General features: G+C 33.5%; 1 protein-coding gene across 2 annotated transcripts in view; it reads right to left on the bottom strand.

Moving 5' to 3' along the window:
- Hr4 (nuclear hormone receptor 4) overlaps nt 1-21,777 on the bottom strand; it is an 84,327-nt gene that overhangs the window by 22,103 nt on the left and 40,447 nt on the right. Inside the window, exon 1 of one of the 2 annotated variants that reach the window (XM_013311769.1) lies at nt 4,273-4,396. The exons of the other annotated variant lie outside the window; for it this stretch is intronic. Coding sequence (XP_013167223.1) covers nt 4,273-4,288 — 16 coding nt within the window. The 5' untranslated portion in view covers nt 4,289-4,396. Of the gene's footprint in view, nt 1-4,272; nt 4,397-21,777 lie in introns of those variants that run through there. 2 annotated transcript variants of the gene reach the window in all.

Below are 21,777 nucleotides of genomic sequence, written 5' to 3'. Positions count from 1 at the left end.
AAATAAACTCGAATGAGTCAAAGACCTTGATAGTGTCGCATAATTGAAGCGAAAAAAATATTATTATTCTTAAGCCAAGAGCAAAGCGTGCGTCGTAAACGGTACTGCGTAGAGGCTGTGAACTTTATACGTTTCCGTATTTATGTGAAGGTTAAATCTTTTTGACAATATTAAATGTGTTTGACTTTTAATTTTTAAAAACCTTGTTTAAGGAAATTTTAGCGTAGGTTTGAATGAGGGTACAGAAAATGTAATCGTATGGTAGAAATTAATTTCTTTTATAAAATTTTACATTTAGCATTCACGAATTTAGGATTCAATATTATAAAACATTTTTTTATTGGACCGTCAATTGTTTATTTCTCTTTTGTAAACAATGATATTTTCATCGCAATCTTTTGTGTTCAATGTAAAAGCTTGCAAAATGAATTTGTTCACAAAACACTTAATAAAGTGGTTGAAAATATCGGATATTTTCTATCGATTAATTTAGCATGATAGCAGTTGCAGTACACAATTCTTATTCTATTATTTACTTTTATTTCCTTGCATTGTATGCATACTAATGTATAATATATAACCGTTGAACTTGAAACGTGATATGTGACGGAGCATCAGAAGGAAGTTGCAAAGATAACACGCGTCTCTCTATACCAAGGCTCACGATTGACCGCTGTGAGGCTATGAGAAGATACCTTACTCCTTTTGTTTCTCTAACTTTGTTATTTGGCTTTACAAGTTAATTGCCACCGTGATCATTTCATATGAAATGTAGGCCAGACGATGCACTGAATGTGTTATAATCTGCTAATACATTTTTAGTACTCTTTAGTATTATTTGGTGCATAGATTTAGCTAAATCTTTTGAAGAGAAAGCCGAGCAAAATAATACATCAAATCGAGGCACGGCAAAAGCTTTATCCATTGTTACATTTCATTCAGCGAATCTTGACACAATAGGCTTGGAGAAAGTCGAAAATTGATTGTTAGTTCCTTCTATCCGGATTGAAGTGATAGATTTAAGAGCTTTAATATATGTTAGTAAAAAAACAATGACCTTTGGTTTTGGCTTATTCTAAAGTAGGACATCAGCAGATAAGATTGTTTTTTTATTATTTAAAAGGCAACCCAATTTGTTTTTTTTTGTTAAATCATTAAGATTATAAACTTAAAAATATATTTCTGTTCCATTTTTATTAATTTAATTAAGAGATTATTAAAATGTAACACTTTCTTTTCTGTTATTAATGACTTGTACTCGAAAAAATTCTAGAGCATTCGTCAATGGCAGCGATGTAAGATAAACTAAGTTTTATACGAACAAATTGAGTTTCTTACTCTTGAAGTAGAGTTCATCGGCCCATATGTTGGCCAAGGCGGCTATTTTCAACACAGCACACCTTTAGTTATTAAAGTCGCACTTTAACTTTAAATTAGTGACTTGAACCTCCAACGTTATAAACATACAAATAAACATAAAAATTAGGGTAATTTTTATGTCAATGTAAACGTAATTATGAGTGCTAATATAATTTATAAATTGTGAAATTTGGGTTAAACGCATTCGTTATTTGAAAAAATATAATACGTTGTCCAGTTTTGAAATTTAACTCTTAATTTTTTTAAATTATAAATGCAAGCCAAAATGTTGCATATAAGTGGTATTTAGAAGGCCGAATTCAGTCGGAAGTTCCTGAGTCTTTAGCCATGGTCACCCACTTACAGCGTACTTACGTTTTCCATTTCCTAAGGGTTTTTTAGTTATAGTACAGTCGATACTCAGATAAACTATCCAATAGTTCCAGAGCATACGACATTTTATAAACATAATGTATATTACTTCCCTTGGTCTATATTCGCTTAAAGCGCTGCTTTTGAATCTTGATGCTGTCGTATATTTTAACTGTAAAAATATAGATACATACAAGTATTTTAACTGGTATATCAATGGAAAATTTCCTACAAAAAAACTTAAATAATAAGTCGTATTATGATCATGTTCAAATAGAACATGTGTCATCAAAAATAAGTTTTTATTCTGTATACAAATATCTTCTTATTTAAAGATCTACCGAAAAAGTAGAGCTCATTCTTGAAATGTTAATATAGATAATACCATCGCATAAATTAAGATTAAAGACCATACAATTTTCAGTACTAATTCCTTCAAAGTTGTACATGGGAAGGGGATTGGATTAACTAACAAGCGATGTCATTACTTACTTTTAAAAATAACTTGTTGTTTTTGAGAGTAAGTAATGATAAACATTTTTTAAATATGGTGAGAAATAATCGTTAATAGCAATAAAAAGGTAATTTAATATGAAGGAAGCTGTAGAGTTCAGTATTGGTCAGAACGTGTTGCAGGAAGTGTTGTTGTTCCGGTAGCAATGTCAGTGTCGCTTGAAGGTCGATTTCCGAATGAACAACCAGTATTATTTGTGTATTAAGTTTTGAATGCATTATAAGTAAGAATTTGTTATCAAATATGTTTTAAGTCTTTGCAGTCGGTAAAAACAGGCTTCGGTCTTAATTTTGGACAGTATAATAGCCTCAATTAAGCCGGACAAAATACAAAAAAATACAAGAAAAGACCGAGTTATTTATTCAAAAAAATAAATTTTGTTTTTGCTCATAATAATTAATTAATGGCAAGAATAAAACGTTTAAAAAATTACAATTAAAGAATTGTTTTAAAATTATTTTCAGTATACAATTGAAGCGCAATAATTATTTCCAAAGTGATATGAGAAAATCTCACGGATTTCGGCAAACAACGGAATCGCGCCACAGCCTTCGTCAACCGCGCCTTGACATTCAGCGTTGCACGAGCTAAGCCATTCCATTTTAAATCTATACGCTTCCGATCTATCTGTACTTCCTATTTCATCATATGAAGTCATGATATAAATATCTTTACTATTAACATACTAAAAGAGGTGAGAAATCCACAGAAGCTCGATTTCGTCTTCTTAAAAACCTTCCGCATTCATTAATTCATATGAATACAACATTTTTATTCAGTATTTGATTAGTCTGATACCATATTTATTAAGAAAAGATAACACGGCGACTAATACATTTTGCTTTATTTTTATTACTGTTAAAAAAATTTTGAACCTAATAAAACCACAAATTGTCAGTCAAATTGGATCCGCTCCCAATAACATTGACTACGAGTTTAAAAATTATTACGTTACAGTCACGACCAATATTAAAGTACAATATCTTTGTTCTATAATGCAACAAACGATTGGATCAACACTCCTATTATTATTATTTAAACTCGAAGTCTGCATCCTCCCACTACAATGCTTTGAAAGGAAGCAGTGACATTCGGTACTTTTTCGCTTTCACCGCATTGGAAAGTGAGCGTAAAAAACGTATTTTGGCAACGGCAAAATGGCGCGAGAACATCGACCCCGACGAGTCATAGACCATAGACAAAGGGCGGCCATGTTGCAATAAAAGTAAAAGTGTCGACCATAAATAAATTCAATGCAATTGCGATTCTAAAGATGTCTTGGAATGTCACGGTTAATGTTTACGTTACTCTGTTGTTTCGTAATCACACAGAACAAATAAAAACAGTTTATATTTGGACAACAATATGAAGTATGTTCTGTAATTAATTTAGCACCTTAACAAATTAAAAGTAAAAATAGATATTTGTGATAAATAATTTGATGTTGATAATCGAAAACGAAATTAGGTAAACATAATTCTGTATGCATACAGGGATACTTATTTTCGAACTCGTATATGTAAATAAAAATGAAATTAATTTATTACATAGTAGATAAGATGAAACATGAAAAATATAAAAAAATTAAACTATACTTATTTAGATTTAAAATTATTTGAAACTATTATTTTCTATATTTTTTTATTTAAATGTCTGTCTTAAATCATTCTTTTTTGCGAAATTTGTCTAACCATTTTTTTTAAATATTAAACATAGGACCCGTTATATTTATTTTGCTACAAAAAATGGTAATTGTCACGGATTTCGATTATAGCGGTCCGAGCTCGTAGCTCAGCGTAGCATGCGGCTACGCCTTCCTAGAGTATGTTCGTAGACGAAATGACAGCTTTCAAGCCTGTACAAATGTAATCAATCACTTTAATAAAACTAGCATTTATTTAAAATTTCCTAAAAAATATTTTACTTACAAATTACAATACTTTAGATTTGAATAAATTGTAATTATGAAAATGAAATTTGAGATTTTTTTTAATTTAGGTGTAGGTTTTTTTTTACAAAATATTTACCCATTGTGGAGGTCATCGTCTGGAGCTGTCGTGCATGCGCGGAGGCGTCTTGCGCCTCGTCGGGCCCCAGCTTGTCGCCCGCCGACAGTTTGCTCAGCGTTGCAGCGTGCACATCACACAAAGTTCCACGGCTAATAAATTGCACCGATCACCTTTTTAATTTACGTCTTCGGAAATTTTTGGACACACCACCTCCGAGCATAGTTTAAAGACGCGGACACTGGACACGGTCAGCGCGCCGGCTGCGGGGCACTTCCTGTGAACGAGAGCACATGAGAATCGCGTCGCCTGCGCGGTCTTCGAACCTCTCGATTCGGCAAAATCACGATAACGACTGCGCGCGAATGTCGTAATGTCGAAATTCGAAACACTTTCACCTAAATATTCCGCCTCCGATTCGGCGGACGCGGGCGTCGCTCTCGGCGCTCACGCACACACCTCTGGCCTGTCGGTGCTCAATTACGTACGCTGTAAAAATTGCGTCAGTGTTTTTCGTCGTCGACCTTACGCTCGCGAGGCGCACTGCCGAAATATATTTATCTCTGTCTTGTACTCATTCACCGTTACAAGAAAAAGTTTTTTTGTTTCATTTTTTTATCTGGTCCGTTCGTTCGAGGACACGCGTGTGAGTGTGCGGATTTCGATAGCGGGGTCGATGAACCGCCGAAAGGGATTTCGTTAAATTTTAGCTACGTTTCAGTGTTAGGATGGGTTGCAGCGGCGGCAGCGCGGCAGGCGCGGGTATAACACGGCGCGGGTACAACACGCTGCGGCGCGTGTGGTCGCTGGGGGGGATCTAGTCACCGGCGCGTAAGTAGGTCAGTCGCATGCGCACGCGCGCCTCTTCATGACAGTGGACTAGACGAGCATATTCCCGTCCTGAACCGAGCATCGAAATGACACGTGCATAAAAAATAAACAAGAAAATAGAACATTGTAAATATTCCTATATGATAATGATTTTTAGAAAATTTACGCGAAATATTTTTTCCAAAGAATGACAAACTTTTTTTTACTAGTTAATGATGAAATAGATTTAATTAAAAATTTAATTAGAAAATATATCAACGGACAATTCCAAATATTAGCCAACACGAATACTATTCTGTACATTACAATTTGTTTTAAGTAAGAAGAAAGTATTTGGTTTGTATTTAGTTTAATTTTACATACCATTGCTTTAAATATTTGTAATAACAATAGGATAACCTAATTAAGCTTTTACCGTTTTCGTGTGTGAGGTGAGGTTAGGTAGGCCGATGGCACAGTTCGGTGTTAGATTACATTAATACAGAGTTCATTCGCATCGACGCCTAATCGTAGTTATCTAGATTAATGATTCATTGCATTAACAATGAATTCGTGTACAAATATAGTTTCATTTGTTTTAAAATTTTACTACATTCATTTCTACACACTACTAATATATAAATGGTACTCTACGTATAGAGCAAAACCGGGGGCACAGTTAGTACGTGGAACATTTAACAAACAAATATTTTTGAATTTTTTTTTTTAAAAATACGCCTTAAAAAATGTTGATATAGCTGATTTTGCTTCTACACTCGTCGCAAAATAAGTAATTTTAAAACACAATATTAGTTATTTATAAAAGAGGTTCTAATATTACTTTTGAAGTCGTCTTCCAGTTTATATTAATAACAATGACAGCCGAAGATCTGTCGGTGTTTGTGCATGCGGCATGTGTCAGGTAGCGGGTGTATATTTTGAGAAGCACGGCTGGACGAAACTGGGTTAACTATTCTCCTGTAGAAAAACAAGACTGGTCGAAATATCGACAGCGCGTGCAACTCCTATGTTCAGAACGGGCGAAAGCAATAACTAATAACCTCATTTGAAAAAAAAACAGGAAATGGATGTAAATTACTTGACACCGTGTTGTGCTTTCCTTATGAACGATTTCGCAAGAAATTAAACATTTTCAGGTCGCGTTCGTGAAGCTTGTTGAGTAAATAATGAATAAACCCACAAATATACAGAAACTGAGTGAATTTCAAATGTGTGTACATTAAATCGGACATATTGAGAAAAACTGATGTAATTTATTTTCATGGAATTCCTTACTTTTAGAGATAATGTATATTTTTATTTTTTTTTAATTTCCATCTTAGAATTAAAAGATAATTGAAGATTTCTTTTTTATTTTTAATGTGAATAATACGAAAGTTTACCTTTTTAAAAATAGAATAGTAAAAGCTACGCAAGACATTTATTAGAGCGTACACTAATTTAGAGCGAATGCGGATAGTGTGTGGCAATGGCATGGACATTTGGCAACAGATCTTTGTTCCCATCGCACGTTATCAGTACCGTATCAGTATTGTGCTGTATCGCGAATGTTTTTCGCACGCCTCAGTCTCGCGGTCTAGTTGAAGTTGAATGACCTACCTTACGCGACACTCGATAATGCCGAATTCTTATTGATATAATCGATATAAATTTTGATATTTGTATGAATTTATAATTCTTTTTCCATCTATCGCAAATCTAGATCTATTTAAAAAGAGATAAGCCGCTTATTATTTTATATAAAATTCGTATCGTCGTCTACCTACATTATTTAATGAACGCTTATAAATCGACTATTCTGTAAAATGTTATAAATTTTTTTGAGTTGACAAGATGACATTGATTCTTCAGATTTTTTTACATTTTGCATTCATAATATATGTACAAAAAATGCTAGACAAAGTCGAGATATTGCAAAATAAGTCTGTCACCTGCATGGTCACATTTGAATATACTTGAAATCAGCTAACGACCATGACCGTAAATTACTATTTTAACCAAATATATTCAGATTAAGTTCAACGCGCTTCAACAATATTCTTGGAAATTACGTTCATAAAAGGCCACACAATAGAATTAGGGTAAAGAAATATGGTCTAAGTGATAAATCTTCACGTGTCGTATAGCAAGCGTGAGCGATATTATGAAATTATTCACCACTACTTTTATAATTGCTGTTGTAAACGAAATAATAAAATTAAATTCGTCTCTTACTGTAGACACCATAATCCTTTTGTTGCATACATGCATCTAAATATTATAATTACTAAATTTATATTCGGTGTATGTAATAAGATAGCGACGCGGCTCGCCATCCGTCACGTTGTGTCTCCCGAAATGGGGAAAAGTGAATTGTGGAGGTTCGTTTGGCCACCTCAAAAGAAGATCCATCGTCTATGTCTACTTCTCTGGATTACATGCGTTCGTTGTGTTTTGTATGTAATTACAGATGGCCAGTATTGTCGATAAACTTTTCTTCATGACGTACGATTGTTTCGCTTGGTGACAGTCCAAATTTTCGCCGATAAAAGGTGTGAACGACCTCGGTCATTCGTAAACACCTCGGAAAGCGATCAATGTAATGAATGTAAGCTACTGCATTGTACTGCCCTCTTTTTTATTTCGTTCTCAATTAGTGACGATGTCGAGTGGCGACGACGGGGTGACGGATCTTAATATACAGGCGCACGCAATGAAAGTATTTAAATTATATATTTTACTTTTGTTCCTACTGTTTAACTTATAGTTTCAAGAACAAAATGATATAGAAAAAAATCATCGTACATCCGAGAACAACTTACATACATACGATACATATGGTGTTATAATAATGCAACATCCCACTCGTTAAAGTAAGAACACAGATAAAACTTCTAAAAAAGTGCATGCTTATTCGAATATCAATTTAATCTTGAAATTAGTCTTTCACTTACTATGGCTTTATGTTCTTCGGCTTATGTTAAAACCATGTTTTTCGGAATTGAGCCTGCCCAGTTGATGTCCCAGACAAATGTCTTTAGGAGTCCACAATATATTTTAATATTATTTTTTTTTACAGATTCTATTTTTTAGTTGTAACAGGAAATAGCTCATAGGCAACACCAAATTAGAATGGGTCATCCCTAACAATAAACAATAGTTTGATGTCAATGACATACATCACCTCCTTTGAGCAGTTATATTTTGGTGCTGTGGGACAAAACAATAAATGAACACATTGCCAAAAGATCCTATCATTTTAGTTTTAAACATTAAAGTAGTGAAATTTTAAACCTTATTAAGTGGGCAAGATCTATAATATTCCATATTTCATAAACAGACATTCCTTTGTGCTTTATATCTTCATTGGAAAATTTTCTATTATGTTATTATACAAAAATACAAACTTTCCAGTTTTAGTATAAATTTACTCTTTATAAGAACCATTTTTATTTTGGCTATTAATATTAAATGATAATTAATCTGTGTAAATGGTTGAATGTGAACATTCTTTGCAAATAAATGAAGGCTAAGGTCAATGAACTTTTGAATTCGTGACACATTAGGTAGTAGCATCAACACAGTACATTTCCAATTATATAAGTTTGGTAAGTTACGGCCGGCAACTTATGTGGCAGTGCCGCATCGCGTCGCCGCTAGCCGCCTAGTTTCGCAACACGGCCGCAGCCGTTTTCACTTTTTCGCTGTCAAGAACGCGCGCGAACGATAAACTAACAATTATGCCGTCGCTACCGAAATGTACGCAAACAACAATCGAAATAAAAACCAAATACTAACATCGTATTTTGATACCACTAGCCTAACACATAAGCTTTCAATTTTAAAAACTATAAAGTTAGTTTATGGCGAATTCCATTTGTACTTTTAACAAATGGTCGCTACAATGGAAGGTTTCGTATATGCAGTTGGTGATTCGCAATTTGAATCTTATGTATTGTATATAATAAAGTAAATTGAATGGCAAATTAAATGCATAAAGGCCCTTATCATTCGAAAGTGCGATTGTAGAAATATCGAGGCTGTTCATTGACCTTTTTCGGCGAGTTCGCCAGTGAAACAAAAGAAGAACTAGACGCTAGAAAAACCTTGATCTGTGAAATGTAAGCAGTCACGAAATATGGTAGAGATATGTTCATAAACATTATAAAATATTTTCTAACCTTCATAATTGTAACATAGTTAAACTTTCGTCTTTATCCCCTTGCGAACATAGAGTAGAAAACCGAAATTATTAAAAAATAGTAAATATTTATGCATTAATGTTTTACGCTTAAACCGATTATGTAAAATACTTGATAAATTCAAATGCTGTAATGATGATAGTGCTAAATATCGTGGTAAATTTTTAAGCTGATCTGTTTACTTAAATTATTCTTTGTAATCAATTTACTTTTTGTCATGATTACTCTATTTAAACGAAGATTGAGTTACTAAGAAAACCTTTGAAATCCGACTGATTTAGTGTGCGCTTATCGGGGTTAGATAGATTATTAAGCTTATGAAAACTTATATTCTCTGCTTGAAGGTTACAAGCAAGTAATTTAGTTTGTTATGTAGGAAAAATCATGGCAATCGACCCATGAGTAGTAATATTTATTTTAATCTCATGGGCCTATTGTCAATTGTTATAATACTGTCGCGTTACAAAAATGTGCCAGATCGTTCCGTCAGTAAGAAGCAGATGTAACACCTTTTTAAAGTCATTGTTTTCGTATAGAGCTTGTTTGTCAAAATAATAAAGCGATTGCGATGACTGACATTGCCTCTCACCAGCTTGCGTAACACTTGATTACGTAAAAGGTCTTTACCCTTGTTTATTTGGGACAACTTTATTAAAGAGATGTTTTAATTTACAAGTATTAGCACTTGTGATTAGGCAACGGAGAACAATGCTGCAGTGAATGATCGTCATCTCACGATCATCGTTGAACAGCATTTCAATTTTCGTTTGAGCAATCGAAGCTTTTAGCAGTTGGACGTCGGTTGAATTCTCAGTTTGTTTTGCGGTTTCAACACTTCGAAGACTTTCATAGATTGACCGGAATAGGGTGCGGCTTCTTGTTGTTAACGTTGTATTGATATTGCGATATGATAAATAAGTTTTAAGTTTTCTCTTAAATAATTATTTTGTTGAATTTTATTTTTGTTTTGGTTAAGAAAATGAGGTTATTATGCAACTATAATTTGAAGAGATATTGAATAACACTAAATTGTATCAGTAAGGCGAGCTACAGAGTTGGCACTCTTGACAAAATATTAATTGACATATACATTTAAGGTGTATACATATGGACAGCTTGGAAATGGCACTTTTTTATTCAAAGCTACTGGTTTTTTTTAACCTTCGCGTATATTTGAATAAAATGATGTTGAGCTTAGCTGAAGGAAAAACTGTTCGTCTGATAATATTTGTTTAATGTTCAGATAAATTGTTATTTTAACCCTTATTGTGGCAAGATTTCTTTTTTGAAGAAAAACTATAAACAAAGTTAAAAAAACGAAGTTAAAAATTATTTTATAGTGATCGTATATTTTTATAAAGTTCTATGTATGGTATACTATACAAAATGTCCATAAGGGTTAAAAATATATAGATTCTATCGAATGAACGAATTAGTCGTGTATTGTTTTAGTCTTGTGTAACTGTTTTTTAATTGACTTCCTCTGTAATCGTGTAAGTTGTTACAATTGTTTTGTTTCGTAGCTATATGAGTAATTCGGTCAGTCTGTCAGCGGAGTGCAGCACGCAACCGCGCCGCGACTCGTCGGCGTAAACGAGCCGCCTCAAGAATTAATCGTCGCGTGGAAATATTTGTGACAAATGTCCAGCGATCCTTGAAGTGCGTCCGCCCTCCAGACAAATTCATATGACACATCGCTCCGTCCGAAATGAGATTTTTTAATTCTGATTCATGACATTGATTCTGTTTGTTTTCGGATCCTAGTTGGTTCAGAATGTATGGTAATAGGGATTTCGCGTACTATTGTATGAGTTAAATTCATTTTGAAGAGCTGATGCCTATATGTTATCTCTGCAAATTAAACACCGACACAGAGTGATAATTGTTTTTATTATAATTCGTACAACTAATTTGATGTTGTTTTTGATTGCTTAAAAGTTTCATAAATTGTTCAATAATCTAAATAGTGCTAAATTGTTATTGTTTGTAATTTCTTCTAAAAGCCAAAGTGGGTGCATCTGGGTGCACACCACGACATGCGATGAGCTAATTATGTCTGTACAGAGTGCAGAGTGGTTCGGATCCGGCCACCAGAGGGCGCTTGCTCAACACGCAACCGAGTCACGCGATCCCGCCACACTAACACACTGCTAAAGAAACTGCGAGGAAAACACCTTCCGGGGTGAACGGCCGCGTTGCGTAAAGCGCGCGAGGTGGCGCAACGCTCGCCCCTCTGCTGCCACGGCTATGGCTAACTCGTACGTGGCCACCACTAGCGACATCTACATATGTTTCTTTTCTTAATTTGGCAGGCGTAAAATTTTATTGTCAACATAAACCTTAACTTAGCCAACCGAAAACGTTAAATCATAATATAAAAAGTGATATCTACATACATCGTATGTCAAATCTTCTCGTTTTGTTTCTTCTTCTTTTATCATATAATTCCCCTCTTAATGGGGGTAGTTATATGCCGCTTAAATAGCATCTTGATAGAAGAAAGTAGTTAAACTAATGAAAGTTGGTGAGATTCTCCATATAAAAATGTAATTTACGGTTACTCGTGTACTACGTTATAAAAAACTTGACAGATAAAATTCGATATGTAATGATCGGAGCGTTTGTGACGAAATATTTAAGTAATTCCTAGGTCAAGGTTTGGCTTGTCTTCGAATTGGAAAAATTGCCACACGTTAGCCGCGACATGCGGCCACTTCGCAAAGTGGCGTAAGCAGTTGCAAGGTACGCTCTAAAAATACCCAAGTTCGAGTGTGTCGAGATTTATTTTAAACACCATTTAATTTTTTATTATAGTAAACAACGAACAAATGATAATTTATCATTAACCCAGAAAGCCACAATGACACATATTGATTTTTTTATCTAGGAAGATGGCAAACGAATAAATAAACCGCCTATATTCGATGAAATAGCGAAGTGACTGCTGTCTATAGTCATCTGAAATTGTAGATGCGTTGCCTACCTATAATCGACGGCGTAAGGGAACCCAAAGAAAAAAGATATTTCCCCTTCCAATGTGACTTTCTCCGCCGAACCCCTTTCCATAATTTCCTTATAAGAAAAGGGTGGGAAGCTGTCCACCCAACAAATAGTGTTGTTGCGGTATTACATTATCTTTGACAACATCTAAAAGATATTGATATATTTACTCCTACTTGTAAAACTATAAATTTTGGTAGGTAACAGTAGGCAACAGTTTGACTCAATTTCATTTTTCTCTTATTATACGGATCTTTTATTATGTCATAAATATTTACTACTATTTACCCCAAAATACAAGTTCGTGTCGAAGAAAATGGAAAGTGTGTTATACAACGTCCACCTGACGAAGCCGTGAAAGGCGCACGCGTTTTTAATGTCAGCCACCCGTGGTCAAGGTTTAAACATTTTTGAAGGCTTGCCTCATGCGATTTTTATCTTCTTTTGGCCACAGATAAAAAATACGTTTAACTCACGAGTGATTACAAAATTCAATCAATATATTATATTTTTATTAATTTCACAGAATGTAAAAACATCCTATGTATAAGTTTTTTCGTAATTTTAATATGGATTTAATTAAAAAGTTTCACAATTAACGTAAGAAGCGTTAAAAGCAATTCTAAATTTAAATTAAAAATTAACGAAATGAAATCAGATAATAACAACAAGCGATCATGTAATCGGAAGTGAACGAAATCATATTATTTTTAATTTTTTGAAAGTGAATAACATTGGCATTCGACGAAAGAAAGTTATGAGATTACCGCGGCGCGGCGCTCGAACAGATAAAAAGCTGTGGCATCGAAAGCGAGAGTAATTGCCTGTCTAGGCAGCGCGCGCGCACGCAGTGCCCCGCAACGGTACCGCGCGTAAAACGTGACTTACGACTTACGGTACATCCCGTGGGACTTGCCACGGTACCGTTCACCTCTAGTGATGCGCTTGCACTTTTTTATCGATACAATATTTTTTTAGGAAATGAAGTGCATGTAATATTACAGTTCACAACATTTAGCTTAAATGATATTTACTTACGTTGTTGACTTGCCTTAGCAGTACCTGTTTGAAATAATCCGATTGTGTTAAATGCATGAATTGTTGAAAATAATTTAGATTGGTGAAATACATCTTATGATATACTAAGTTTAGGTATGAAATAAATAGATTTGATTACAGGGAAAATAATGAAATAATTATTTTTATGAGTAATTAATGGAATATAAGTTAGGTTTTGAGTATATACTAAGTACTGGTACATCACTATCTCGTAGTGAAGCACCGTTGATATTCAAGACTTTCTCTTTCGATGGTCACTGTCCGCAGTGCTTACATCAACATCACACACACATAATAATAAGCACATTCATAAGGAACTGGCTGTTTGCATGAGTGCATGCCTCTACAGAGGGTTACATCACGTAACTATAGCTGACTCATCCAGTTAAGCGAAAGGTCAGAATCTATTCACATTTCCGTTCACTTTCCATAATAAAGTTTAAGAAATCGACATCTTTCACCCTTTATTACGTTTTGTAGCACTTGAAAACAACTATATTGCATGTATTCAGTTAAAAACGTATAGCAGCTTCAATTGCCAGTACAAACATAATACTGGCAACAAACATTTTGTACTAGCCAGAATATTAAGGAACTTTTATAAAATAAAAATAATGAAAGAAATTATTAAGTAGGTTGCCAGCATATAAACACTAACGCATCTAACATGTAGACAACTGCATGCAAACATAACGTTATGCAACAAAATATACAGTGCTATTGGAGCGTGATACCTTGCCAGTTATTTGTTTTAAGCTAAGCAAGTGATATCACTGTTATTTCCCACGCAGGCTCGCTCGCCGCGAACGGTGGCCTTGTGGCTGAACCTTTGCTAGGAGACAACGGCAATGCTATCGAGAAGTCATGGACTCGACGACTGTTGTCTAATTTATATTCAATTAATGTGGTGATTTTCCTTTTTCGTAATTTAATGTTTGCTAAAAACTCATTTTTAAGAAACCAGCGATGTTAATTTGATATTTAAAAAACAGAACTTATTAAAAACTAATTCTTTAACTACATTTTTATTAATGTAAAATAGTATGCGATTCAAAAAGAATCTCCTATTATTTACTTAATTTAAATTTACCTCAAACTTTATGTATTCGCTATACCAAATAAATATCCAAACAACATAGCATGCGTACATTGAAAAAGCCAAACTCAGGAAACAAACAAAAAATTACAAGCATAACTATATATGTACCACCAACTAAAGCCACGGTATAGCAATAATTCATTTCAAAAGAAAGTTCGACGTTTCTACTTTAGCTATTTAAACACAATACAAAAGGATTCTTAAGCTTGCCCTAAATGGATATATTGGATATGGTAATATGCATTTGGTTAGAAACATGATTCGTTGTTAGTAATAATATGATTTTAGTGGACCTGAGCGGATGTTTGTAGGCGAACGCCTACTTATGTCCGCTTCTAATGTATGTACTTTGCGTAATATATAATGCAAAATTGACTATACTTATTTTACTTCCGCGCTATTTGAATTAGAATAAGTATGAAGTATGATTCTTTAACAGAAAATATCCAAAAAGCTCGTCCAAAATCATGAATACTAAGTACTGGCTCCTGTTTGATTTAAAAATTAAAGAAAAGATGACTTCTTACCAAGCAGAGACTTTGTCCTTAATTATTAATTGAGATAAAACTGCATTAACTAGGTCAAAATCCTTTACGAAATTAATACTTTTTCAGTTTTAATAATGACAGTTGTTACAAACGAATTTGAATCCTAAGTCAAATGTCAGTATGAAGAATATATAGTTCGCCATCAGTAAATTTAATTTAAAAGCCCTTGAGAAAAAGAAAATAATTTTATAATTCCATTTTCAAAAATAAATTATTCTTATCAGCCATGATATAGACATACTAAAAGCGTGCAATTTATAATGATAAAAAATGGGTTAATACGTTAGGACTTTCTATTTGAACGAGATTTTGAATTTACGCCTATTATGATAATTTATTTAATTCTATCAATTATTTTACGGCTTCTAAACAGCTAGTGACATTTTATTTTAACATTATACATTTGTAATAATATAAATTTGACAGAAGTTGTCAACAAGTATGAGTTAGTGCAATTAAATTCACATTAATTAAAACTTTAATTAAACAAAACTTTAACCCTTAATTCGATGGTGTCCAGTGTGACGTATAACTAATAAAAAAATCTAGTGAACTAGTTTAGAGAAAATTACGTAAATATGACTTTACTAAAAAAACAGTTTTTTTGCTCCAAAAAATTTCGTCGAATTAAGGGTTAATCTACTGACATAACACAGTAAAATTGGGTATAATTTAATTTAGAAGGTGATTTTTTAAGAACCGTATTTAAATCTAATATTTATTAACCTCGGAAAGTATGAAATATAGAAATTAAGTTAAGTAAAAATTTTTACAAAATATCTAAGTAAATATAACTTAAGTTCATAAGCTTTATTTTATATACACTTTCCGACCGACAAATAAATATAGCGCAAGAATATTGTTGTATTGTATTTAAGTTATTAAATCTCTGTTACAATTTGCATACTTGTTAAACTTGAATGTAATAGTAGTTCCGGATTGGAGCTTAATATAAATAAATACAATTATTGATTATCTGTTATACAACAGGATGGCTGAGCTCCGAAAAGGAATAGATTAACTTACGATATTTAATTTTTTCAGTTGGAGACGATAATCTAGTGCGCCAATCTAGCGCTAGATAAAGGAAATTTTAGCTCATTTTATTTTTAAATTGATAATTTATCGTTTTTTGTACATATACATTTATTACATTAACAATAATATCGACTATGCTAGTTCATATTATGATATAACTGAATATTGCTATTGACTGAATCAGAAATCTAATGTTTTTTTTCTTTTTTTTTTAGGGACTTGTTCTTTTGAACATGTCAGTCCTATAACATTCAACTTAGGAGCTAATTACAATTATAAGTATATAAGCAAGCGATATAGCAATAAAAAAAAACAAGCAATGATAATACCAAACAACAAACAATAATATTTACAATTAATTAATATCTACAAAAAAAAAATCTAATGTACTTGGGAGCATTGATGTAGAGTGATGGAGATGTAATCTTGGTTCGTAAACTCTCATGTGACTTAATACAGTTTATTGGAATGTATCTATTCAGAACTAAAATAATGGCAATGATAAATCTAGGACTTACAAGCTTATGTTAAGCAAATAAAGTTAAAGAAGGACATCAAATAAAGTATTAACTTTTAAATGAGATCGTATTTTCGTTTTCAAGGCATTGGAAAATAACTGGATGCGTACATTTCGCATTAGAATAAATGAGCAATAGAAATCCGTTACATATATGTATTCGTTACGTTTATGAATAAAATGAATTTTTCAACGTACAGTATTACGCATCTAGCATCGATAGTACAATAATACATTCCTTGTGACATTGCCAGCGTTCGTTGACGCATCTACGTTTTGTCCGAGCGACCTTACACTGTTGCGCGTTAGATCAACTTATAACAGTATCTAACTAGCTCCATCTCGCTCACTGCAATTGCTCGCGTTATGAGCACGAGGGAGATAAAACGACTACGTGAATTATGATTTTGTGGTAAGCAAGCGTTTACCTTCGCGAAGGTAAAATATAGACGGCGCTAACGAAAATGAAGGGCTGCCTCCGGCGCTCGAAGGTAACTAGCTTGGGTTACTAATTGCTTGTGGCCTACGCTTCTAATGTGCGTTTTCTGGCCGGCATCGGCATTCTGGACAAAATAATTTGATACTTTATTTTATCTCACATGATTATTGAGTAAAGAACGCAAATAAATTACTTCTCTTTTGATAAATTATTAAACCCATCGCTAACAAATACGATAGTTCTACTTGACTAGAATTTGTTGTATAAATAATATTGCAAAACATATAATATATTTCGTGAAACTTGATAAAATTTCTTAAAACGTCTTGATAGTTTCTTGATAGCTTATATATATCCTTAAATATATCGATTTGTATAAAAAAATATGTAAATAGGTATCACTAAAGCGTTTTATTTTAAAGTTTAAATTATATAATAAATTTAAAATCTGCGGCGGTTTGACTTTATATAGCCTTTCTCTACACTTTCTCTGTCCTTGACAGGCGCGTTATAATCTGGTGTAAAATCACTGCTAATAAAATCCATTTCTCTTAAAAAATGCACTTAAACATGATAGTTTGAATATATTATTTCTTATTTATGTTAATTTTTTTAGTTACATCAGATATTTTTTTTTAATAATATTATTTTATGAAGACAGTTTTCTAAAGCTTAATATTATTTAGCGATTAGTTTTGTCCATAGTTTGTAATATAATATATATAAAATAAATAGCACCATGATGTAGTAATACCAAAAAAATAAGTTACTTAATATGTTTATACTTTATAAATCAGTTGTACAAACTGCCTGCTGAAAGTTTCTCAAAGATAACTTCAATAATTGCACCTTAAATCAAAACTTTAAAAACAATGCAATAAAGTTCAAGATGTCTTCAACGATAAGTTGGCAGTCAGTATCGGACATGTCAGTGGGATCTTATCCAAAAGAGCATCAGTATGACCTAAGCGTAGCATTTTTGAGAGAAAGTTTCGTGGTAATGTGAAAATTAATCTCTTTTTTGCGGATTTATATTATATTTTTGTTCTGCTCTAAGTTCTTATTTTAACGGTAGTGGAACACTGAATCAGCGAAAACAGTTGCATGAACTGAATGAAACAATTTAACCTACGATTAAAGAACATCACACTCAGAGTCGTGATGACGTGATGATAGGTATTCGTTATTTCTTCAGGTTTGTTGAGAATATCCTTCTACTAAGATATTAATAAAAAGTAATTTGTATTAAATATTCTTATTCTTATTCTTATTTGAAATTTTGTAAACGGGTCGCGCATTATTAGTTTTTAATATTTCAACAGTTCTATTATCAACCACGAGTACTGAAACGTTATTTAAAATGTTTCTTGGCAGTTCTTAAAGCGCACTTCTCAAGGACAGTGAAAGTGCAACAACTGGTACAAATGATGTTTTAAGAATATGTATTGTTATGATTATTAAAGTCATTTTTCTCTTTATATATTTGAAACACGAAAACCACTTGCTAAAATTCAAGAATAGATTGTCATAAATTGTTTTAAATTAAACATCGATTGAAGTGTTCTATTGCAAATAGAATAATTACTAAATCTTTTCTCTTGCTTAAAATATGGAACAGTTTGTGAAATTGTTGTTATTTTTGTTATTTAGTAAGATCTGTAATAATTAGTGTACATATGAAAGTATGTTAAAAATTATTTACACCAGTTGTTATCTATAGGAATAGTGCAAGAGACAGGTTGCCCGATAGATAACCTAAACTCGAAACGCGAACGCGATAATATGATAAGGCGGCAAGGCGCTACAGGCGCGGAGAGCGGCGCACAATCGTTAGATAAACATATAGGTCACTGAACCGACCTAGTTTCTTTTGAGAGTCCACATGACGAACGCGCGCGCGTTTTCTTCAGAAAAAACGCGCGAACATCAACGCTCAATCAATGCTCGAACGCACACATGCATGCGTATGACTGAAGCACACATGTTGATATGTCTTTGTGAATGTATTGAATATGATGCAGTGTTATGAGCCTTTTATACATTATGTATTAACATAATATTATGTATTTTATCTAAGGTTCAATAAATAAGTAGCTTATTAGTACTTGTTTTTGAATATTTAAAATGTTCCACAAAATCAGTACCTAAGAACCAAATTCACAAATTGCTTTATTGGAATTAAATTTGCTTTGAAATTAATTAAAAGTTTTACTTTTCATTTCTTTATCGTGACCAAGAAATTGTAAAGTAGGTTGGTAGGTATTTCGACGGACGATAATCTGGTCAGTCCGTAACCGCAGTTAGAGTTGCTAACCGTTAAAACATATTTAACTATGAGATCATGAAACATTTCGACACATGTTAATTTAAATCTGCTTTAATGTATCATCTTACATTCTCTATAAATTACTATTACGGTATTAATAAAACTTAAATAAAAACTGTATTTAAAATCCTTTATAATCAAATCTAATTAAATTAATGTTAAGTTTTTGTAGAAAACATTACGACAGATATGCAGAGGGCGCCACTGTGAACGGAAAACAGCTACTTTAGCGCCCTCTAGATATCAACGACAAGAAGACTCCTTAAGACGTTAAACTAAGATAATAGATTTATCTACAGATTTGGTTTTTATTGACTACTTTTATAGACACATATACCAATAAGAGCCGAAATTGAGTTCTCAGAACTTTTTGGCCACACCCAATTTTAATATCAGCATGTGGTTTTCGTGAAGCCCAAATATGATTTATAAGTAGAGGGTTTAATGACGTTCTTCATTTGTTTTAAAAAGTATTAAACATTTGACTAATGTTTAAAGATCGCAAAGCATAAGGTAGCTTATTTTCACTATATCATGAAGTAACCGCGAAATACTAACCACCATTTTGTCTGACGTCATAGATTGTCAAGATGTATTAAATGAAAATTCGCATTTGGCTTTATCATGCAGTTGACTTAACCTACCGCCAGAGGGCAGCATGTGCAACTTATAAAAATATTATTTAATGTATTTTATCTATTTATTGATGTAAATGGTAAATGCTACACTAGCAACACTATGTCATAAAAGCAAGAACCAACAAAAAAATGTAATAAATAGGAATGGTCATAAATAACAGCGGAGTTAAAAATAAATTCTATTAAAATTTGAAATAGTGACAAAAAGATATAATAACTTCGATGAAAATAATTATCTATTTCATTTAAGGTTAAAGTGAATGTTGATTTATTCGATAGTAAGTTCCAGAACAAATTTCTGATGGACGCATCAAGTTCCGTTTTAATCTGACAGTTAATGTCCTGTTTCATTATAATTAAGTTACAACGATGTAAATGTTATAATATTCATAAATTATAACTATAATATTTTGTGTCTTGCATTGTACTGCAGTAATTCAGTTGATCTCTAAATAGCAATAGTTGATTTGTGTGCATATTTAAATGTTTTTGTTACTTTAAAGTTGTTAAAGTTAGAACCCTTTTTAAATTATATCATGATCGGTAAATGGCGCCAAAATAAAAATCACTAAAAAAACGAAAAGCTTGAGCGTATACGAATACAATTACGTGCTTTATAGGTGTGTGCGTGGCCGTTTTGTAAATAAAAAAAACAATCAATTTACGATTAAAAAAATAAAGTTCATGCCGATTTAAAAAAAGGACATAAAAGCTTGTGCACATCGTCTCACCGTAAAACATTTCGCTCAAACGTCCCCTGCATATAACATTAGTGTCCATTCAGAACAGGCGGTAGACCGCAACAGGTTCTGTGTTTTCGTGAAACAGTTCATCACTGAGTAGCGTCATAGATAAGCGTCGTACGTACTCGCCAGTAGTACAGTGCGGTGGAGTCGCGACAGCGGTTGGCGCCCGCACGGAAGTAGGTTAGTAACTAAAGTTTTGTTTGCGTGAGGCTGCGGCGCGCTGCACTCGCGAAGCTAGGCGCGCCGCGCGGCTTTGTCCGCTCCGCGCCGCTGCCGCCCGGCCCCCGCGAACGACCCGCACACGCCCTGTATCTTTCACTTTCGGCCGCCCGCCCTCACGCGGTTGCCGCTGCGCCCTCGCTGAAGCGCTAACCACGTTTTTCACTTCAACATCCATTCACACTGTCTTTGTGAACTTCTCAATTCCCCTCATGATAAAACCCTCTTATGTAAATATCTTTCGAGAATCTTTTAATTTTAAAATATTTTTTAAATTTCATTATCAGACTTACAATCGATTTCAATGTAAATTTTAAAACAATTTTGAATCAGAAAAATAAGCTAACATAATTAAATTAAATACAAAAAGAATTAAAAAAACATTTCATAGGTATCTACCTCTTTTGAGACATTGTATATTTAAGTTTATACTTGTTTGACGTAGATGTAGACCTCGACATATGGAATGGCGTAGTTTGAATTTGTTGCTTTAGACATACAAATCTATGAATTGTAATATGGGTTCAAGTGGGTTAACATTGGACTTCGAGAACAAAACAAAAATAGTTCATCGCGCATTTACAGTGTACGATACTACGCAGGCCACGATCCCCGGAGTGGTTGGGCAATCGTTAGTAGTATTCGCTATTGAATTTGACATTCGAACGTTATTACGATTGAACAGAACGTATCGAGTGGTGGTCGGTCGGTGGGTACATCACATCACACGCATTCGCCGAGCAGTCATTGTTGGTGGTTATGTAAGGCGGAGGCCGCGTCGATGCCGCTGCTGCGAGTCAACGAACGGCATTGACACGCGCCCGCCGCCCGCCGCCCGCCGCCCTCCGCTCGTTGCCTGCCGCCCGCCGCGCCGCTCCCCGTCCC

This window comes from Papilio xuthus, unplaced genomic scaffold, assembly GCF_000836235.2.
Source record: "Papilio xuthus unplaced genomic scaffold, Pxut_1.1 DF827680.1, whole genome shotgun sequence".
Classification (NCBI taxonomy): Eukaryota; Metazoa; Arthropoda; class Insecta; order Lepidoptera; family Papilionidae; genus Papilio; species Papilio xuthus.
Note: the sequence above shows the minus strand (reverse complement) of the source record. Positions and strands in the feature narration are given on the sequence as shown.